The 18,086-nt window shown below is 39.2% G+C and overlaps 1 protein-coding gene across 1 annotated transcript; it reads right to left on the bottom strand.

The window, feature by feature from the left end:
- Positions 1–4,471: 4,471 nt before the first annotated feature.
- Positions 4,472–17,111, bottom strand: LOC122774941 (phosphatidylinositol-3-phosphatase SAC1-B). The gene is made up of 20 exons (XM_044034556.1): positions 17,026–17,111; positions 15,447–15,544; positions 15,244–15,318; positions 14,873–15,000; positions 14,622–14,771; positions 14,169–14,228; positions 13,215–13,248; positions 12,747–12,848; positions 12,379–12,464; positions 12,124–12,210; positions 11,718–11,786; positions 11,481–11,560; positions 11,282–11,380; positions 10,899–11,037; positions 10,577–10,646; positions 10,389–10,461; positions 9,801–9,894; positions 7,327–7,419; positions 7,171–7,228; positions 4,472–7,064 (listed from the first exon to the last, which is right to left on the bottom strand). The coding sequence occupies exons 1-20, from the start codon at positions 17,052–17,054 to the stop codon at positions 6,928–6,930; spliced, it is 1,761 nt and encodes a 586-aa protein (XP_043890491.1). The 5' UTR covers positions 17,055–17,111; the 3' UTR covers positions 4,472–6,927.
- Positions 17,112–18,086: the final 975 nt, after the last annotated feature.

Genomic DNA, 18,086 nt, shown 5'->3' on the forward strand with positions numbered 1-18,086 from the left:
TGCAAATGCTATACTGACCATACAGTATAATTCCCTCATTATCAGAAATACTGTTCTACTGTATATACCAGTGTAGAAAATGAAACAAATAACACAAACATTATAATAAATATAATATATAAATAATAATAATTAGAGTCACCTTATCACTCGCTATACCACTGTGTCACTGTGAAGTATATGTGAGGAAGAGGATGATGCTGAGAGAGCAAATAAGTTAATCAGTTAATTGGACCACGTCCTGGCAATAGGGGAAAAAGGTATGCAGTTTTAAATTAATACAGCCCTAGCTTTCTTAAAATTGGAATGAAACCATGATAACATCAAGGGTAAAACCTGTGTTTGTCCTACTATTTCATGTTGAATATATCTGCTGTGAAAAAGGTTTATTCAAAACAGCGTCCAACTCTCAGTCGCGTTATTCACTCATTCATTCACTCATTGTCTACCACTTTCTCCTCCACAAGGATCTGGTTTTCAAACAGTGAGGACAAAGGATGTTGATGGATGGATGTTTACGGTGGTATTTACTCCGAAACTGTAGGGGGAGCTCAGCAGATTTACCAGACTTGCAAAGTTCCACTTTTTTTTTTCTTTTTTTTTTCATTTTATTTAATTTTAAAGCGATGATATATTTCTACACAGATACTAATGGGGAGTATATTCAACTCTTCCTAAATTGTATACACTGGACTCATTTTATGTGAATAACTTTTAACCACCCCTATTTGACATGAATGGCATAATCCATCGGTGTAACAGGTGCTCAAATGTTAGCGCACCAAAACAAGATGTTTCAAGACAATCTACACGTTAGCATGCATGTAAATGCTGTGCGTGCCTTTGGCTTCACCTTAGACATGTACGTGTGTGGGTGTTTTGACTCAGGTAATTAGAAAGGATATAAGACGAATTTAAAGGTTGTACTAATCTAGCGCAGCAGTTATACAAGTATCAAATAAAAGATTTGATTTTTTTTACTGTGTTACAAAGTACAAGGGAAAATGATATTTGCAAATGATACGAGCAGTAAAGCACTAAATACTGATAAAGGCTATATAGTGTATTCCAATAAGGCTTGGAAGCTACAAACCTGTAATAAAGCAATGATTGGGGAAATGAGCTTACATTTACAAGAAGATCAAAACCGTTCAAAGCACTGCTATCATTAAAGCACTCAATCTGATGGATAACAATTGATAACATCCTGCACTTGATGTCGTAAATCTCAGATTTACAGAGATGTTGCTGCTGAGACTTTGGGATGAAGGAGACGCTTCAGAGCAGATTTTACCTCCATTTTCCAGGGAAAGCAAGTGCAACACAACAGGTTGTTCGACACTTGTGCTGCCAGTAAACTCATAAAACGTCTTAACCCAGGTTTTATTTTTATTGACCCTGAAAAACAATTGTCAGTCCAATAGTGTGAAAACATCTGAGTCACTTTGCTTTATGGCGCATGAGCTGCCACTTATTGTTATCAAGAACAATAACAGGCTGGTTTGTTTTGTGACCAAGACAAACCAGCAGCTTTGCAGTTTTGGCCATTCTTATTCATACCCGACGAACTGACAAGAAGTGACAGAGCTGATGTACAGCATGGCTTCCTCTGTGTGTAACACAATGGCAGGTAATGGAATATGGTTAAGTGTCAATGATTTTCCAAGGCACTCCCAAACCTGTGTGTCATATGTTCATTACAGTAGCATGACAGTTTCTCACATCAAACCGCCTGAGGCCTCGATGTTCCCGCATAGTCGGCAGCACTTTCCTCCACTGACCTCTACACACCAGGATTTCCCGAAAATGTTTGACTCCCAAAATGTTTTTCACAATTTTATATACTGTAGATGGTGAAAGACCTACATTCTTTGCAATCTTGCACTGAGAAAAATATTGATTTTGAAGTGGCTGTCAATTAATTTATGAGGTTTGCCATAAAGTGGAGAAAGAGCTTCTTTATAATCATGTCATGGAAAAATGACCCCAGGTCATACTAAACCTGTGCGAATAGACCAGCAGTAAATATGTACATAAAATATTACATCACATCCTGTTTACAAGTAGTTTTCTGTGGATTTTCAAACATGAAGAACTGAAGAAGCAGTCATCGGCAAACGACAAACACCATTCCGAACCTTTGGACATTTATCAACTATTTCAATAAATCTCTTTCCAAATGGTGTGGTTTTGCACCACGGTCTCAAACTGCCTCCGAAACTGACGTTCTCCCCAAACTGAAATGAAGTTTCACATTTTAGGTGTTTTAGGAGGTGACGGAGGTGCGTAAATTGATTGACTCCTCCGACTTTTGGTAGTTTTTATAATAAATATTACAGATGTGCTGTGGTAAAATGACATTACTCCACCTAATCCCATCTGAGTAGGGCTTAAGCCATGGGTGGATGCTCTCAGTTTCATGCCCTCACCTGCTGCAAGTTCACTTTGCAGAACACTGACAATCTCCTTTTTTGCTTTTATATGTTAAATAAAAGTGAGTTTTAATTTTTATTACATTTCATAAAACCCTCCCAACCTTTCTGGAAAGTAGGTCTATAACATGATTTTTTTGTCTACCATTTAAAAGCAAGTTGACAACGGTGTTGTTGAATTATTGCCTCACCTTTTATCTCCTTATCCTTATCTATTTCCTTCTTTGCTCTGCTCTTTTGTCTACGAGTGTAACCTGTTACTGATGATGTTTCACGCCACGCTGTCAAGGTACAAAGAAAAACTAGACACTCTGTTTTTTAGTCTGGAGCTCATTATATATCAGTAACAGTAGCAGCACCACAGCTGCTGTGAGCGACAGTTTGTCGCCACAATCTCCACTTTTTACTGATAGAAAACATCGGGCAACAAGAAAAACACTCCTATAATGACTTAACAGCTTTTTTTATTATCTCTTTTCAGCAGACGTCACATATCAACAACACACTACTGGCAGTGGTAAATGATTCTGTATAGTCAACAATCAGTACCATAAGGCAGCAGCGTGGCCTGATATGTGAAAGCGGGTGAGATTAGAGGAATAGAGGTGAAAGGTCAGAGTTCATGTTAAACCTGTCCCACACTAGAGGATTTTTAAATTGGACTTGATTTTAAAAAAATGATTAAAACTTTGTAAGGTGGATGGCAGATGGCAGGTGAATGATGAGGACAGACAGGTGAATGAATGATGAGGACAGGTGAATGATGAGGACAGACAGGTGAATGATGTGGACAGATGAACAACAAGGATAGGTAAATGATGTGGACAGGTAAATGATGGGGACAGGTGAACGACAAGGACAGGTGAATGATGAGTAGGCGAAATGGCACTAATGAAGGTCCTTGAGTGAGTAAATTGAAGCATTTGTGACCTTTCATCCATTTTGACTGATACGTTATGTGTTTACATATTTTATTTTGTCAGCACATTCATTTGTAAAGGTTTGCCTTTCATTAAAAACAATTCATGTGAGATTTGTGTCCTCTTATCCTTTTTGCATGCACACAACCTTGTTACAAAAGTAACTAAGTAACTTTTACTCTGAGTACATTTTAAACAAGCTACTTTTTTACTTTAACTTGAGTACATTTTTAGACCAGTATTTTTACTTGTACTAAAGTAAAATGTTATCAAAATAGTGGTACTTTTATTTATTTCAGTACTCGGGGTATCGGTGGATACTCAAGTTTTTGATATCGGTATCGGACACAAAAACATGGCAACGTCCATCCCTAGTATTTATCCCAGTCTTCGAAATCTGATTATAATTCAAACCCTGGGTTAAATCCTACGAAAACAACTATAATAATTTATCCTTATCATCACACTGGGACCGTTGTTATCAACAAGGTGGAAACTGCATGAGACATAAGATGATACCGCTATAATACTACTTCCTTATTTGACAATTATTACCATGTTGTTACCATACTATAAAGGGTTACAGAGATCATCACTCATTTTTCCACCTGAGTGATTTGAAAATTATGAGATTAGATTAAGATGGAGTGAGAGATAAGTGACTCTAATTATTATTATTGGTTTGATTTTCTATGCACTGCAGTCCCAGAAAAAAAACATGTGCCGTTTCTTTGCTCCATTAAACAAAGAAATCATTAAAACTGAAACATTTTAACCAGGTTTGAAAAACACTGATTGTCATTTTTCAACATTTTCTGACATTTTACGGACCAAACAAAAACTGGCGCATATAATCCCTGCGGAAAATTTTAAATCTAAATTGAAGTGTGTTGTGATCTTAAGTAGCAGCTGTATCAACGGCATTACTGCCTCCTTATGTTTGACATGCTGCTTATTATTTTTAACTGATCTGAAAATGTTGAGCTGTTTAAAGCCAAAGTCTTTAAAAGGATTTCATGTTTAAATTAAGGTTAAATAAAAACAATAAAAACAAAATACATTATAAAAACAAGACATCAAGTTCATCAAAGACTGAAACACGTCGTTTAGCCACTGCAGTGATGCTCAGAAATCAGTTTTATTTAAATATTTAATTTGAGCTCATTTCATTAATACTTTTAAGTGTCAGACTACATTTTTCAGCTTTAAAGATTTAAACTGTACGTCAGAGAAAGACCTGCGAACAAGAAAAATGGTGAATGAAACTGGATCATCATTCCCACATACAACAAATCTGTTTACACTAGTTTTTGCATGAGGCACATTGAGAGGAGCATAAAACCACCTTTACAGTAAATATTACATCATTTCTATTGGAATGTCTGTTGACTGACATTTAAAGGTCCAGTGTAGCATTTAGGAGAGTTTATTATTGGCAGAAACTCAATATACTAACCCCCCAAAAAATTATTGTATAAGTGTATAATGACTTCTAAATCATAAAGTTAGTTTTCTATTCTTACAACAGCCAGAGTGTGTGTTCTGTGCGTTTGCTGACAAGGCAAACGAAAAAATAACAATATCCTTTATGGTCTGTGAGGGCCACCGTAGTTCCCTGTTGCAGCAGAACAGTTCTCCACCCGATGTCGCCATGGCTATTTTCACATTGGATGCATGTGCGGCTTGTAACTGCTGCGGCACGTCTTTCTTTTCATTTAGGCACATGTTAATTAATGAGACCGTTAACACTGGCTGTGTGCGTGTGTGTGTGTGTGTGTGTGTGTGCGCGCCTCAAAGCAAAAATATACAGTGGAATTGATCTTTCTTTCCCCATGTTTACCCATTCCCCCCCATCCCCCCTCAACAAAGCTTCATTGTGAAATATGTGCAGCACCAACAGATGTGCTGCTTCATGCAAAAGAGTCCTGGCATCTACTTGAGTACAGAGAAGTATTACAGATTATTTAGGTTTGTATATTATATTCAAAAGGCAAACCGTATGTGAAACATAGCAGCAGGTGAGCAGGAGACAGGTGTGAGGGACAGAATTGTGTGAAATGAATCAGATCAGCGCTGCTGCCGTTATGTGCCGCCGCATGCATCCAGCATGAAACTAACTCTTACACACTGGACCTTTAAATGACAAAGGCCCGGATTCTTGAGGCCTTCAGAACATGACACATTGTTGACTCGTCACTGGTCTTAACAATAAAAACAGTGTTTAATGTTGGCCTCCTTTACACCTGACATTAGAATGTGTTATCTGTGACTGGATAGTGCTTCATCAAATGCATTTACACCTGGTAATAACATGCGTTATTAACTCCAGCGTCCACGTCAAGATCTTTCCAGACTTTCCAGGACCAATTGGCTCAAATTCAGGGATTAAATGTACTAACACAGCTTAACTTGTAAGAGGCACTTTTGCCCATGGAGTCCACTTTTATTGATTTGCAGCACGCTGGAAAAGTGATTGTCCTTTGGGATCTTGGTCCAAGTCAGTCTTTGTAATTTTCTTTAGTGAGACAGAGATCTTGGAATTTGCATTTCTCAGGCATCACGTTATTTGCTCCTTCTTGCGTTACGTTACTCGCTCATTGTTCTGCATGGAATCTCACGTCAGCTGTGGAGAGAAAGTAGACAGTGTCCACAACACCGCTATTTTATAAAAATGTATAATTTTTATAAAATTCACAAATCCTTTCTTCTGCTAAAAATCTCCAGCAGCAGACCACAGCGTCACATCCTGTGACGTGTAGTTATGCTATTGTAAAGACTCCTCTTTCTTTTTCAAAGCAGAGGAATAAGTCATGTCCAACAAGCAGAAAACTGACCAAAGCAATAAGGAGACTGCTCAGTTTTGCTTTCACGTTAGCTGTGCTTGGAGCCACCAATGTAATTCCTCTCACGGAGTTGTTGTGGGTGGAGTGGAGACGCATCGGGAACTTGGTTTGGCAGATCGGATAACAATCTGTCCTCAATATGTCTTGGGTGTATTTACACATGTAATTCCAGGTGGTCAGGCACTATCCAACTGCAATCCGATTACAGAAAACGCATTTTAATGTCAGGTGTAAAAGGGGCCACAGTTAATGTATGTGGATAAACACATACTGGCAAATGGTAAACATATAAGAGACAAAAGGAGAAATCAACAGTAAATCATTTACAGCTGTGCTGTGTCATCACAGCAGCTGTTATCTGATCCCAATGCAGGAGGACAAACGTGGAATTCTTCATCCCACATTCCTGTGAAAACAGGAACAATGAGATCCAGTTCAGACCAACTCCAAAAGTCCAGTGTCCATTAAAACGTGTGGACAGACAGTTCTGCCCACATAATAATCGCTGCGGTGTGGACAGCAGCAGGCCTGTGCACTCCCAGTCTCTGTCTTTCCACCTTTGTCGTACACGCGGCCTTCCCCGGCTGCCCGCCGCCCTCCTCCACTGCCGCCCCCTCTCTGTTAGTACAGGCTCCAGACACGATGTTGCTGATGCTGGGGGTAAAGTGATGAAGAGCTAGTGGATGAGGCGGTGAGCTCGCCAGGGCCTAGCTGCTTTCCACACACACACATTCAGTCCAGCTTCTCCTTCTGGACCAACCGAGGAGCATCTACAAAGTCACGTCCATTAAACAGGATGAAGCCGCCCGTCAGCACGCTGGCCATGCCCCAGAACAGAACATAGGGCAGCGTCTCGGTCCACGTGTCACCTGAGAAGAGGAAGAAGTGGAGGAATGAAACACTCATTTTTCATTTAATATCAAATTATTATTCATTTTAAGAGAAATAAACCCTACGGCTGTGGGTTTGTCTTACCAGCCATCAGTAGACAGATGATGCACATGGAGAATGCCACAACCATAATGATAGGCAGCTAGAAGAGAAGATGACCACAGTGAAATTTAAGAAAAACTACAAACGTATCAGTCTCGCTGGGCTGAAACTCGGCACAGAGCAGTGAGTCTCTCTTACCGTCAGAAACTTCCAGTCTTTGGGGTCACGGAGTTGGGTGGTCCAATCCGCTTCATCCACAGCATAGTTCCCCAGGAACAAATCAATGGAATCCTGAGTTAAAAGAGACCAAACAATTCCTACACTTTCAAATGTTTTTGCAGCTGCTCTAAATATCAGAGTAGCGGTAAAATTTGGATTAAAAAAATAACTGTGTGCAGATTTTCTTCGTAAAAAGCCAACAAATTACAACACACAAAATCTCAAGGCACTTTACATATTAAGTAGATCTTACAACTGGTGCAGTACCCATTCAATATGTGCCTTTTTTGTGAAAATAATGAAAAAATGTGATACACCCAACGAATTTCTAACAATAATTCTGGCACTTCTTATTCAAAGAATGGCAAAATGAGCACTGGGCACACTGGTAAGTCATCTGCCGAGGGATATTTTCCTCATTCGATGGGAGGGTCCAAGGATAGACTGTAAAACCCTTTGAGGCAACCTCAGTTTGTGATGTTGGATTATATAAATAAAAGTGACTTGACTTACGCAATTAACAATAATCTTTGCAGCCAGCTGATGCAACCCTGTAAATACGGTAAAACTTTAAAAACATTTAAATTTCATTCCATCTTATTGCCTATTTTACTGTTGTTTTAGCCATATGTTATGCCTTGTTTTCACTGCTGTATTTCTATTTCACTTTGCATGGAGCATCTGGAACAAAAACAATTTCCCCTGGGATTAATAAAGTATTATAATTCTAATTAATTTAGATCTCAAATCAGATCTAAATAACCATTTTCATCAAAGCTCACAAACCATAAATAAATTGTACTAAAACTAAATGCAATTTTTAATTTTACCCTCACTGGTGTTGATGGACCTCAGACTCTCACCAACACCAGGAACTTTGAAGGCAGAACGTCTTGGGACATTAATCTTATTTTGTTGTTCAAGTGTTGGTAACATTTTCTTCTACATCACTATTGCACATTCAGCATAACTTGCGAATGAACAGTAAGGTGAATGAACTTGTTCCAAGTGTGTGTGTGTGTGTGTGTGTGTGTTTTACGGACATGAGTCAAAGTGCTTTATATGGTTATAAAACAATAGCAACAAAGTTACATAAGATTATAACAAAGTGCAAAACAGAAAACACACAGGACAATAACAATAAAGGAAAACCGTAAAGTGTGTAAGACACACATTTATTACTCAAAAGCTCGTTCAAAGATTTAGTTTCCTGTAGCTCTTCTAGAGTCGGGATGATAATATAATAATACAGTTTACTGCAGTAGTTATTGCCAAATATAAAGGTGAGTGGGTGTGTAACATTATGTGTAATGACACATCTTCCATTAAACCTCAGTGTCGCTAAGGATGACAGTGATGACGTCACTTTGGTCGACACAAAAACCATGTTAGAGGCTAAGACAGTGAGACTGGATTGGAGGGGCAAACGGCAGAGTACAGATATGCTCTGGACATCTCTTACAATGGAAAAACAGGTTTATTTCATCGGCTCCATGAAGAGTGAGCACAAGGAGATATGGTTAACTATCAGTACACTGTAAAAACATAAAAGATTTAAGTATAATTAAAGATAGTTGACTAATCCTAAAAAATAAACACTAACCGTTGCATAGATGCCACCTTTGTTATTAGTTCGTTTTTATTCATATGATTTCTTTAGAACAACCTCTGAGATCATCAGACCATGACAATCACTTCCAGTGATATTGTAGACAACTTAAAGTTTGTTGACCGTACTCTGTAAATTTCCATGCACAGTTAAATCACACATTTCACTTGCACCTCTGTCCCAGATTACAAGCACGAGTGAGAAATCAAGCTCATTTACTGTATATTAATCAAGCAATACAATACGCCCCCTTTCAGCTTGATCATACTAGGCTGTTTCTGGTTCAGCTCGTGGCTACTTGTTGCTAGCATGTCGAGAGACATTCCTAGACTTCCTACTAGCCATGAACCTTTAAGTATTCACATCTTTACTGTGACAGAGCATAAAACCCGTCTCTGCTGTCGGTCCAAAAGATGTACAGATTTGAATGTCACATACTGTCCAGGCATGATTGAGATTGGCTGCACAGGGAGTCGTAATTAGACTCCCAAACACATTATCTGGGTGTGCTTTAGTCCAACAAAATTTCATTTAGTCCCAGTTATTCCGTGCAAACACATTGAAAGACTGTGCCGTAATGGTAGTCACTGCAGAAACTGCAGAGATTCTCATTCATCTACTTCATAATTATCCAAACACTTTCAATCAGGAGAAACTGGTCTACAGACAAGCCCAGCTGCTATTGATTTAACATCTTTAGATTCACCTAACCATACCATACCATACTGACACATACCATAACCATACTTAATATATACTGAATGTTTTTATGTGTCTGTACAATAGACATCACTAATGTGGTGACACAATGGTACTCAAGAAATCAAGAAAGGTTTGGACCCACCTGTCTAAAACCATCAGAGAAGTTGTTTTTGTAATATCGGATCATGGAGTTCCAGCCGTCCATCACCAGGCCCCACTGAGTTCTCTTTCCTGTCCTGAAAGCGCAACATGGGGGGTCAACAACACAAAATCTCTCTGTTCCTTCTTCACCTTTTCCTCTAGAATCTCAATCTGAGTAGTGAAGTCCAAAATAACTGATGACATTCATGATACCCACAAAAAACCTTGTTCTTTCCCTGTTGCACGTTAACTGTATGGATAATATTTTTACATTTCAATGTGCAATGACACTTGGATTGTTGTTTAGCTTTCCAATTAATGAAAGCTGGATATAAACAGTACATCAGACACTAATGAAAGTCAGGGCAATGTGCAGATCACACTTCCCCCACACTGTATGCAGAGACACAGACTTGAGTTGATGCGAGTTAAAAGAATGTAGTCATATACATCCCATGACCGCCTCCAAATGTGGTTTGAATAATTGGATCTGGGTCAGAAATGGGGGCGTATAAATACCAGGGCACTTTTGTCATTACAGAATTAGTATGCGCAAGTTTAACTGAATGTTAGCTATGTAAAACATTACCTTGTGAAGTCTGTCTTCAAGGCACCAGTACCAGCATACTGCTTAGCACAAGCATCTGCATTGTCTGCCCAGGCTGCATTGGACAAACAGGAAAGGAGGAGGCAAACAAGAAAATGCATTACAGAAAATGTAGATTCTATGTAGATGGGCAAAGTTATTGATTATAAAGACACTGCTGGAGGACCCACCGTTTTTGAACATCTTCTCAAAGTCCAACTGCTCCTCAATCTGTTGACCCATGTGCAGGACTCCCATTTTCTATTGGCAAAAACAGCAGAAGTTAGTGAAGCCCCATTTTATAATCTTCTCTTGTTGAATCACATGTAATCACAATACTGCCTGTATCAACTACACACACAAATATCCCATTTCTACATCACAAACTCATTACCTTGTGCATCTGTGCTGGTTAAATCATCAGCCACTGAGGCGGTTTTGAATCCTTTGTTAGGTACTGAGGCAAATCTGACATTCTGACTTTATTATTGCTGCCTGACTAAAAGGTTCTACCTGTAGCTGTGACTGCAGAGACTGTCGAGCCAGCATGCTCTGGATGACATTGGTACGGTCCAGGCAGTCCATGCAGTTGCTCCGAAAAGTTCCCTCCTGGTTCAACAGCACCTTCCCATCTGCATCCACCAGGAAGTACCTGAATCCACATACACAACATTAGCGAGAAGAGTGAGTCATCCAGCTCCTCTAGTGGCCAAGACACTAAACCCCAAAGTGCCTGTGATGGATGTGCTGGCAGTGTGATAATAAAAAAGTGCTGTACATACACAGTCAACGCATTGATTTCAAGCGTGTGTGAATAGGTGACTTTAAGTTCAAACTTTTTGGTCGTTAAGATTTGACACACGAAAATACAGTCGGAATGTAAATTACACACTGACCCAAATTCATCTTGCATTTCAGCGACCTGGTCCGTTAACATCTGCAAGCGGTGCCACCTCATCCGACTACACTCCTTATGGAAGTCAAAAGCTATGTACCTGCACAAACAAAAGCATTTAACAGAACTTTACCTCAATCAAATCTGAAGTGGAATCAATACAAGGAGAGATAAGAGGAGAGCGATGGAGTAGACCTTACTTGATCATGCCATTGCCCAAGCTAGTCACCATCTTGTCAAATGATAGCTCCAGAGGTTTTTCTGAGCCCTTTTGGTTTATCTGTCAAAAAAGGTTTGTATTTTTATCAAAAAACAATCCATAAATAAACATTTCCTTTTACTGATTTGTGTGGAAACAATCTAGCAGACACATTAAAAAGGCACAAATAAAATGATGTGCGATAATTAACTGTCTTCTTATCTTTTTATATACTTACCAAGTTTAAAATGACCTGTCTTCCATAGAGAATAATCTGTGAGTCAAAGTGTCTTTGGAATCCATCCAGCTATAGAAATAGACAGAGAGAAGCGCTGCATAAGAAAAGCTGAGGGTTCCAACACCATGGTTGACTTTCCAGGACCAACTCCCTCAAATTCAAGAACCAAATGTGCTAACACAGCTTAAGGTGGGAGGGCAAATTGTGGCATTGTAACAAATTAAGGTAGACATTAAGCTTAATATCAACTTAACTTTTTTTCTTGCACAAAATTCAAGCACTTTCAATGACCCATGTCAAAATCACAAACTATCAAGTATTTCAAGGGCCTGTGGGAACCCTAGAAAATAAGTGAAATCATAAAGATCCTTGTTGTGTCTAAAATGTAAAACTAAAGACAACTTACATGGTTGACTGTTTTGCTGATCTGTGGTTTTGGTTTGTACTTGAGATTTGGCCTCTGGGACCAATAGAACGGGATGGAGCCTCTCGTCTATGAAGAGAAAAGGCATAATGCAAAACTGGGTATAATCAGCCAGCTTTCCAGCACACGTCTCATTGGAGTATATACAAAATACCCAAGCATGACATGACTGTACTGTTGCTCCACTGACTCTTTCTCATGGCAAAACCGAACAGCACTATTGCTCTATAGACTCACCTGAACAAACGATGCCTTCGCACTGTTGTGCTGCACTATCTGCTCTGTTTCCACATAATTAGCAGCATGACCTTCAGAATCAATTCCTATAGATGAAACCACATAAACAGAAGAGTTATTCAACCAAACCAAACCCAACCAATAAACTGAAATTAGCTTATGGTCTGTACTCGAGCATGGACACCTGACCCAACAGGACCCAACAGGACCCAATACCCAATGGGTTTGTCAATTGACATGGTAATTTCAAGGTATTTTAGAGAGTAAAATAGGATGAACAGAGAAACAGAGTGATGTTTCCAGGGTTTATGACAGAGAAAGTGACACAGACGCAGTCAGTAGTGGAGTGGACAGGACTGTAGTGTTACCTCTGACGTAGTAGCGGACACCGGCTCTGAAACAGCTCCTCCTGGAGATGATAGTCCACTCAAACATCTTTCCATTGATGAAGCTCGACTTCATGATGATGACTAGTCAAGATATGTGTCAAGATACCAACAGTACCAACATGGAATGTAAGAGCAATAAGTCAGAGCAACAGATGTTCACACAATAACCATGACTAAATATATAAAGTTTTTTTTCCTCTTTCTATTTCTTCTTTTTAAATATTTAAGTACACTTTTAGAATGTACAGAGTTATTTTTCTCAACCTTACAGCCTTCTATGACCATATGAGGCACATGAAGCATTTATAAAGGTCATAAAGGTACAACTACAGTGATGGAAAGCTGATAAAACAAAGACACAGTGCTTCACTCAAATAACCAACCACTCACTCATTTACTAAAATGGCACCGTCCGCTACACCGTCAGACAACAAAGAGAAAGGATACAGCCGTGGACAACAGGATACACAAACTTGTGTAACTGTAGGATGAGAGCAGAGACAAATGATGGAATGCATTACCGTCATTTGGTTTGTTTTTTATGTCCATGTGAATATCGCTTACTGTCAAAGGTTATGATGAATAGGATTATGTACATGTTGAAACTGAAATAAAAATGTATTTAAAAATATTTATATATTTAAAACCAACACAAGTTAGTTGCAGCCCAGGAGGAAACATGAGAGGTTTTGAACTACGACTCTTTCAGCAGCATTCACCACTTTTATTTTTTTTACTTTGCACCGTGTCTCACTTTGGCACAGATTAATGGACAAGCATATATTTAAGAATGAAAGCTTCAATTACTTTGCATTAACAGTTTTCATTAAATTCTAAAAACAGCTGGATGAAGTTTGTCACTGTGGTTTGCTTAACTGGAGATCTTTTCAACATGTGATCCACCTGCTTGGTTTAATGCACATGGGTAGAGCTTTAGCACCACCAACTGTTGAACCGTAAAATGAACCTCAAGGCAATTGCCTTGTTGCAGGGACAAATGACAAAGAATAGTCTCTAACAACTAGTTTTACAGATGATGAATATTGCAATTGTGCATTATATTATAAGTGAACTTCAATAATTACTGTGTAATAGATTTAAAATGTGATGGTGCATCACCACATGATTTACCATCAAATATAAACAAACCAATGTTCTCATTCATGAAATAAGGAAAACAACAAAAGACAGTGACAAGTAAAGGTTTATGTTTATAGTACAAACTGTGAAATATGCAATTTGCTAAGTGCAGTATTTCAAAACACCATTTGAATGTGTTCACCTCGATTGCCTGGATTTCCAAAAGATAAGTACCAGTCATTAAAAAGCTGTTAAAAATCTGTCGACCTCTGGAACAAAACTTTAGGTGAAAAGCCCAACAAAGAGAACAATTCTTCCTACCTCTGGCTGAGCAATGAATTCCCTCAGTAGGTGGCCATTCCAGACAAAACGCTGGTCTGCCTGCAACATGGACAGTTAACTTAGCACACATTATTACATAGTCAAATACAAACGTGGCCACGGTTGTGACCAAAACCTGGAGATAAGAAGGGAAAAGCTGCCTAAGACAATTCTATGGGAAAAATATCTATCTATATATGTATCTATATATATATATATATATATATACACACACATATATATACATATCACAGTATTGCTCTAAGAATATCCATATGCATATATGAACACATTATGGGTACATAAAAACAACTAATTAACCAATTACTTATTCAATTATTTAACTTTAACTTCGATTTTACAGTTCACATGTCTAATGCAGCGTTTAATTCCACAGAGAAAATAAGTCATATACCAAATAAAAAAGAATGGAACTTAGTGTATATGTCTAACCCTTTCAAGTAGACTCATCTCCTGAAACTCCGGGCTTGTGTTGGCCAGGCGCTGCAGTGTGTGTGTCAGGTCGTAGTCTGTTGCAAAGTAGAAGCCGTCCGTGTGAAGCACGTTGCTGATCATCGACAGGAAGGTCTTGTTGTCTTGCATCTGCAACAAGAGACAAATCCAGCACAAGACTCTGGCTGAGGAAGGCTGGTGGAGGGGTGCTTTCTTATCTGGGCTATTTTAAAAAACATGTAAGATCCTACCTGGCTGTCTGTCAGGTGTAGAATTGTCTTCTTATAAGAGATGATGTCAAAGTCTAGAGCCTTCCACACAGCATGACCCAGCAAATCCCCCACCTTCTTCTTCTTTGTGATGACAATGAGGTACATGCCTAACACAAGCAGGTGAGAGGAATAAAGAATTCATAACACATTGCTGTATATTTCCATTATGATCATATGTTCTATGTCTGGGTGGAACATAATCTTCCTGTGTTACATGAGGGAAATAAAACATAAATGAAACTTCTTCAACTGCAACATAATATATTAACAAACATAGACAAACGAAACATTTCATCCTGATTAACGTTTTGTACAATATTGCCCACCCCTGCGCTGGATATTGAACTGACCTGCCACCAAACGTATGGTCCCCATGAGTCCACATATTGGCCTGGTCTCGGCTGACGCAGGGATGTCCCTCCTCACTGAAGACATAACAACAGTATAGTGCATTGTATTTATATGTGAGTATGTATGCAAGTTTTCATACCTGTTCACTTTTGCTTTGTGATGTAAAAATGCAAACATTTGTGTGAGGAAAACCTTTGCTTACCTGTGAGAGTCATCTCAGTTGACACCCTGTCAATCGCCAAGACATCCACAGTGCCATCATCACAGGCCTCTATGTAAAACTTCTCCGGCGTGGTGCGCCTGGTGAGATGTGGAGGACAGCAGTTTCAAAAACAACACACACCAGCATATACCAAACATCACAAAGCACCATAAGCCACAATAGCAGCTGCAGCACAGGGACAGGTGGGGCAAGAGGCATTCATCCAGTCAAACTGCTGAACAAACTAGTTTTAGTCTTGAGAAATGCAATTCTTTGAGGGAGCTTCTCTATATCTTTTTGTCATGCAACCACCTCTCTTTGCTATACTGCTGTTGCCACTGCCATGACAAGATAAAATAAAAATCACTTCCTTATTGCAGTTTTTGAGGTTGTCTTTGTGATGTCCTGTTCTTTTCATGTACTCTATGCTATCAGCAAAATCCTCAAAAGTAAAATACATAAAAAAAAAATCAAAAACAAAATAACCACCATAAAACACCAAAGATCATCAAGACACAGCTTAAACCACAACACACAGCAAATAACCAACAATACAGTAATTGATATGCCTCAAATAAATGAGGCAAACTACCGGTCTAAAGAAGCAGGAGTTTACAGCTTTGTTCTCTATGTTGTGAATAAACAGAGAAATTCTGTACTTTTAACTTTTCATTTAACGTTTTGTTTTCTTCAGTTAGACAGATATCGTTGTATCGTGATATTATTGGTATCATGGACCATATATCACGTATCATATCATATCGTGAGGTACCGCGTGATTCCCAGCTGTACTAAACAACCATCAACAAACAGCATAAGACACCAAAAATCACGATAAGCACCATAAAACACAACACACAATAAACTAACAGGGGTGGGTCAAAATATCGATTTGGTTAAATATCGCCGTACATACGATAATCGATATGCCAGGCCAAATATCGATATTTTTGATTTAACCAATATAGGCGCTCTAAAGTAAGTTCTCTCGCCGGGCGTCACTACTTGATATGACACCAAACAGCATCCAGCAAACACCATAGATCACCAAGAAACACCATAAACCACAACAGACACTAAACTAACACCATACGACACTAACAAAGAGTGGCCTGAAGCTGGGTTGGACCTGGGCACCAACGTTCTTACAACAAATAGTTCCTCCACCTTCCTGTGGAACAGGTGGAGGCAGATAAGAGAGAACACCGCGCGCAGACCGAAAAGCTCTATGAACTACCAGAGCTAATGTGACAGCACAGAGTGAAGAGCACACTTCTAAACTGTACCTTCACTCGTGCTCTGCGAACACGGAACAGTCCACATACTAATGTCGCAGCCCAGGCGGATTTAAAACGGACCGTCGGCGGAGCAAACTTGTGCTCTGTGAGTGAGTCTGATATCAGATGTAGCTCAGTGAGAAGTAGCATGACGAGAAGCAGCGGCTGCTGTAGCACAAACACGTTTAGCTGCTCTAATGTTAGCCTGTCAGGCTCCGTCCTCACAGTCACTGTCCGTCTCTCCGCTCAGCAAAGACGTCAAAAAAAGCGCCATGGTGTCCACATAATTTGTTTACACTTACAAGTTAAAAGTCTCATAGGTGCTTGCCATCTTTCCTCCCGTCTGACCTCAGTGACGTGTCTTCTTCTTCGGCGTTGTCTGACTGGAAGTTGCTTCTTCTTCTTTTCTGAGGTTTAATGGCGGTTGTCAAACAACGATTTGGTGCATTACCGCCACCATCTGGTATGGAGTGTGGATCGAGATGACAAAACTGATTTTTTTTTTAAATTTGACACTAAATGGCGATTTACGGCCACAGACTGCCACCTTCTGGGCTGGAGGTACGCAACAGACAGCTAACGATTATTTTCATCATCGATTATACTGGCGATTATTTTCTCTGTGAATTGAGTACTTGGTCTGTAAAATGTCAGAAAATCTGGAAGAATGTTGAAAAGTGTTCGCCAAACCTGGAAATGATGATGTTCTCAAATGTCTTGTTTTGTCCACAAACCAAAATGATCCAGTTTTAATGATTTCTTTGTTATATGGGGAAACGAAACCAGGAAATATTCACATATTACTTGTATGGCTGTATTTATTTATTTACTTAGGTTACAAACAGTTCTATACTGCCCACTTTATTACCAACACTCCACTGACACTTTTCACTTGATTCGGAACACTCTACTGACACCTCATTTTAAAGTTATGCGTCTTGTACTCTGCATCCAGGTATAGTCACAGCACCACCCACTGCAGAGATCTCAACCTCATGGCCCACAAATCGATTTCATGCGCCCGCCAATTAATATCACTTAAAAAAATCTGATTTATGTGAAATGATTTATTAACTGTTTTCAGCCACACTCTACAGCAGGCTTACATGAGAACTGTTACATAAAACTCTTAGACACTGTAACATCTCTTGCTATCTATCTATGTCCACTTATGTTACTCCCTCATCATCCTCTTCCTCACCATGCTTCAGACACTGGTCAGAGCCTAACTGGACAGAGACGGAACAAGGGATATGGTGACACTTTTTATATGCTACTAAATTTTTACTTCTGTCTTCTTTCGGCTTCGCCCCTTTTGTTGTTGTTGTTTTAGGTGTATCATCTGCATCTCTGTTACACCAAC

This window comes from Solea senegalensis, linkage group LG9 (assembly GCF_019176455.1).
Source record: "Solea senegalensis isolate Sse05_10M linkage group LG9, IFAPA_SoseM_1, whole genome shotgun sequence".
NCBI lineage: Eukaryota > Metazoa > Chordata > Actinopteri > Pleuronectiformes > Soleidae > Solea > Solea senegalensis.

Excerpts from the sequence above, each read along its gene's own strand:
- LOC122774941 (XM_044034556.1), bottom strand. The coding sequence starts at position 17,054 with ATGGCAAGCACCTATGAGACTTTTAACTT. Across the intron at positions 15,001-15,243 it reads GACCATACGTTTGGTGGCAG|GCATGTACCTCATTGTCATC; the intron begins GTCAGTTCAATA and ends TGCTTGTGTTAG. Across the intron at positions 7,065-7,170 it reads CATCTGTCTACTGATGGCTG|GTGACACGTGGACCGAGACG; the intron begins GTAAGACAAACC and ends TCCTCTTCTCAG.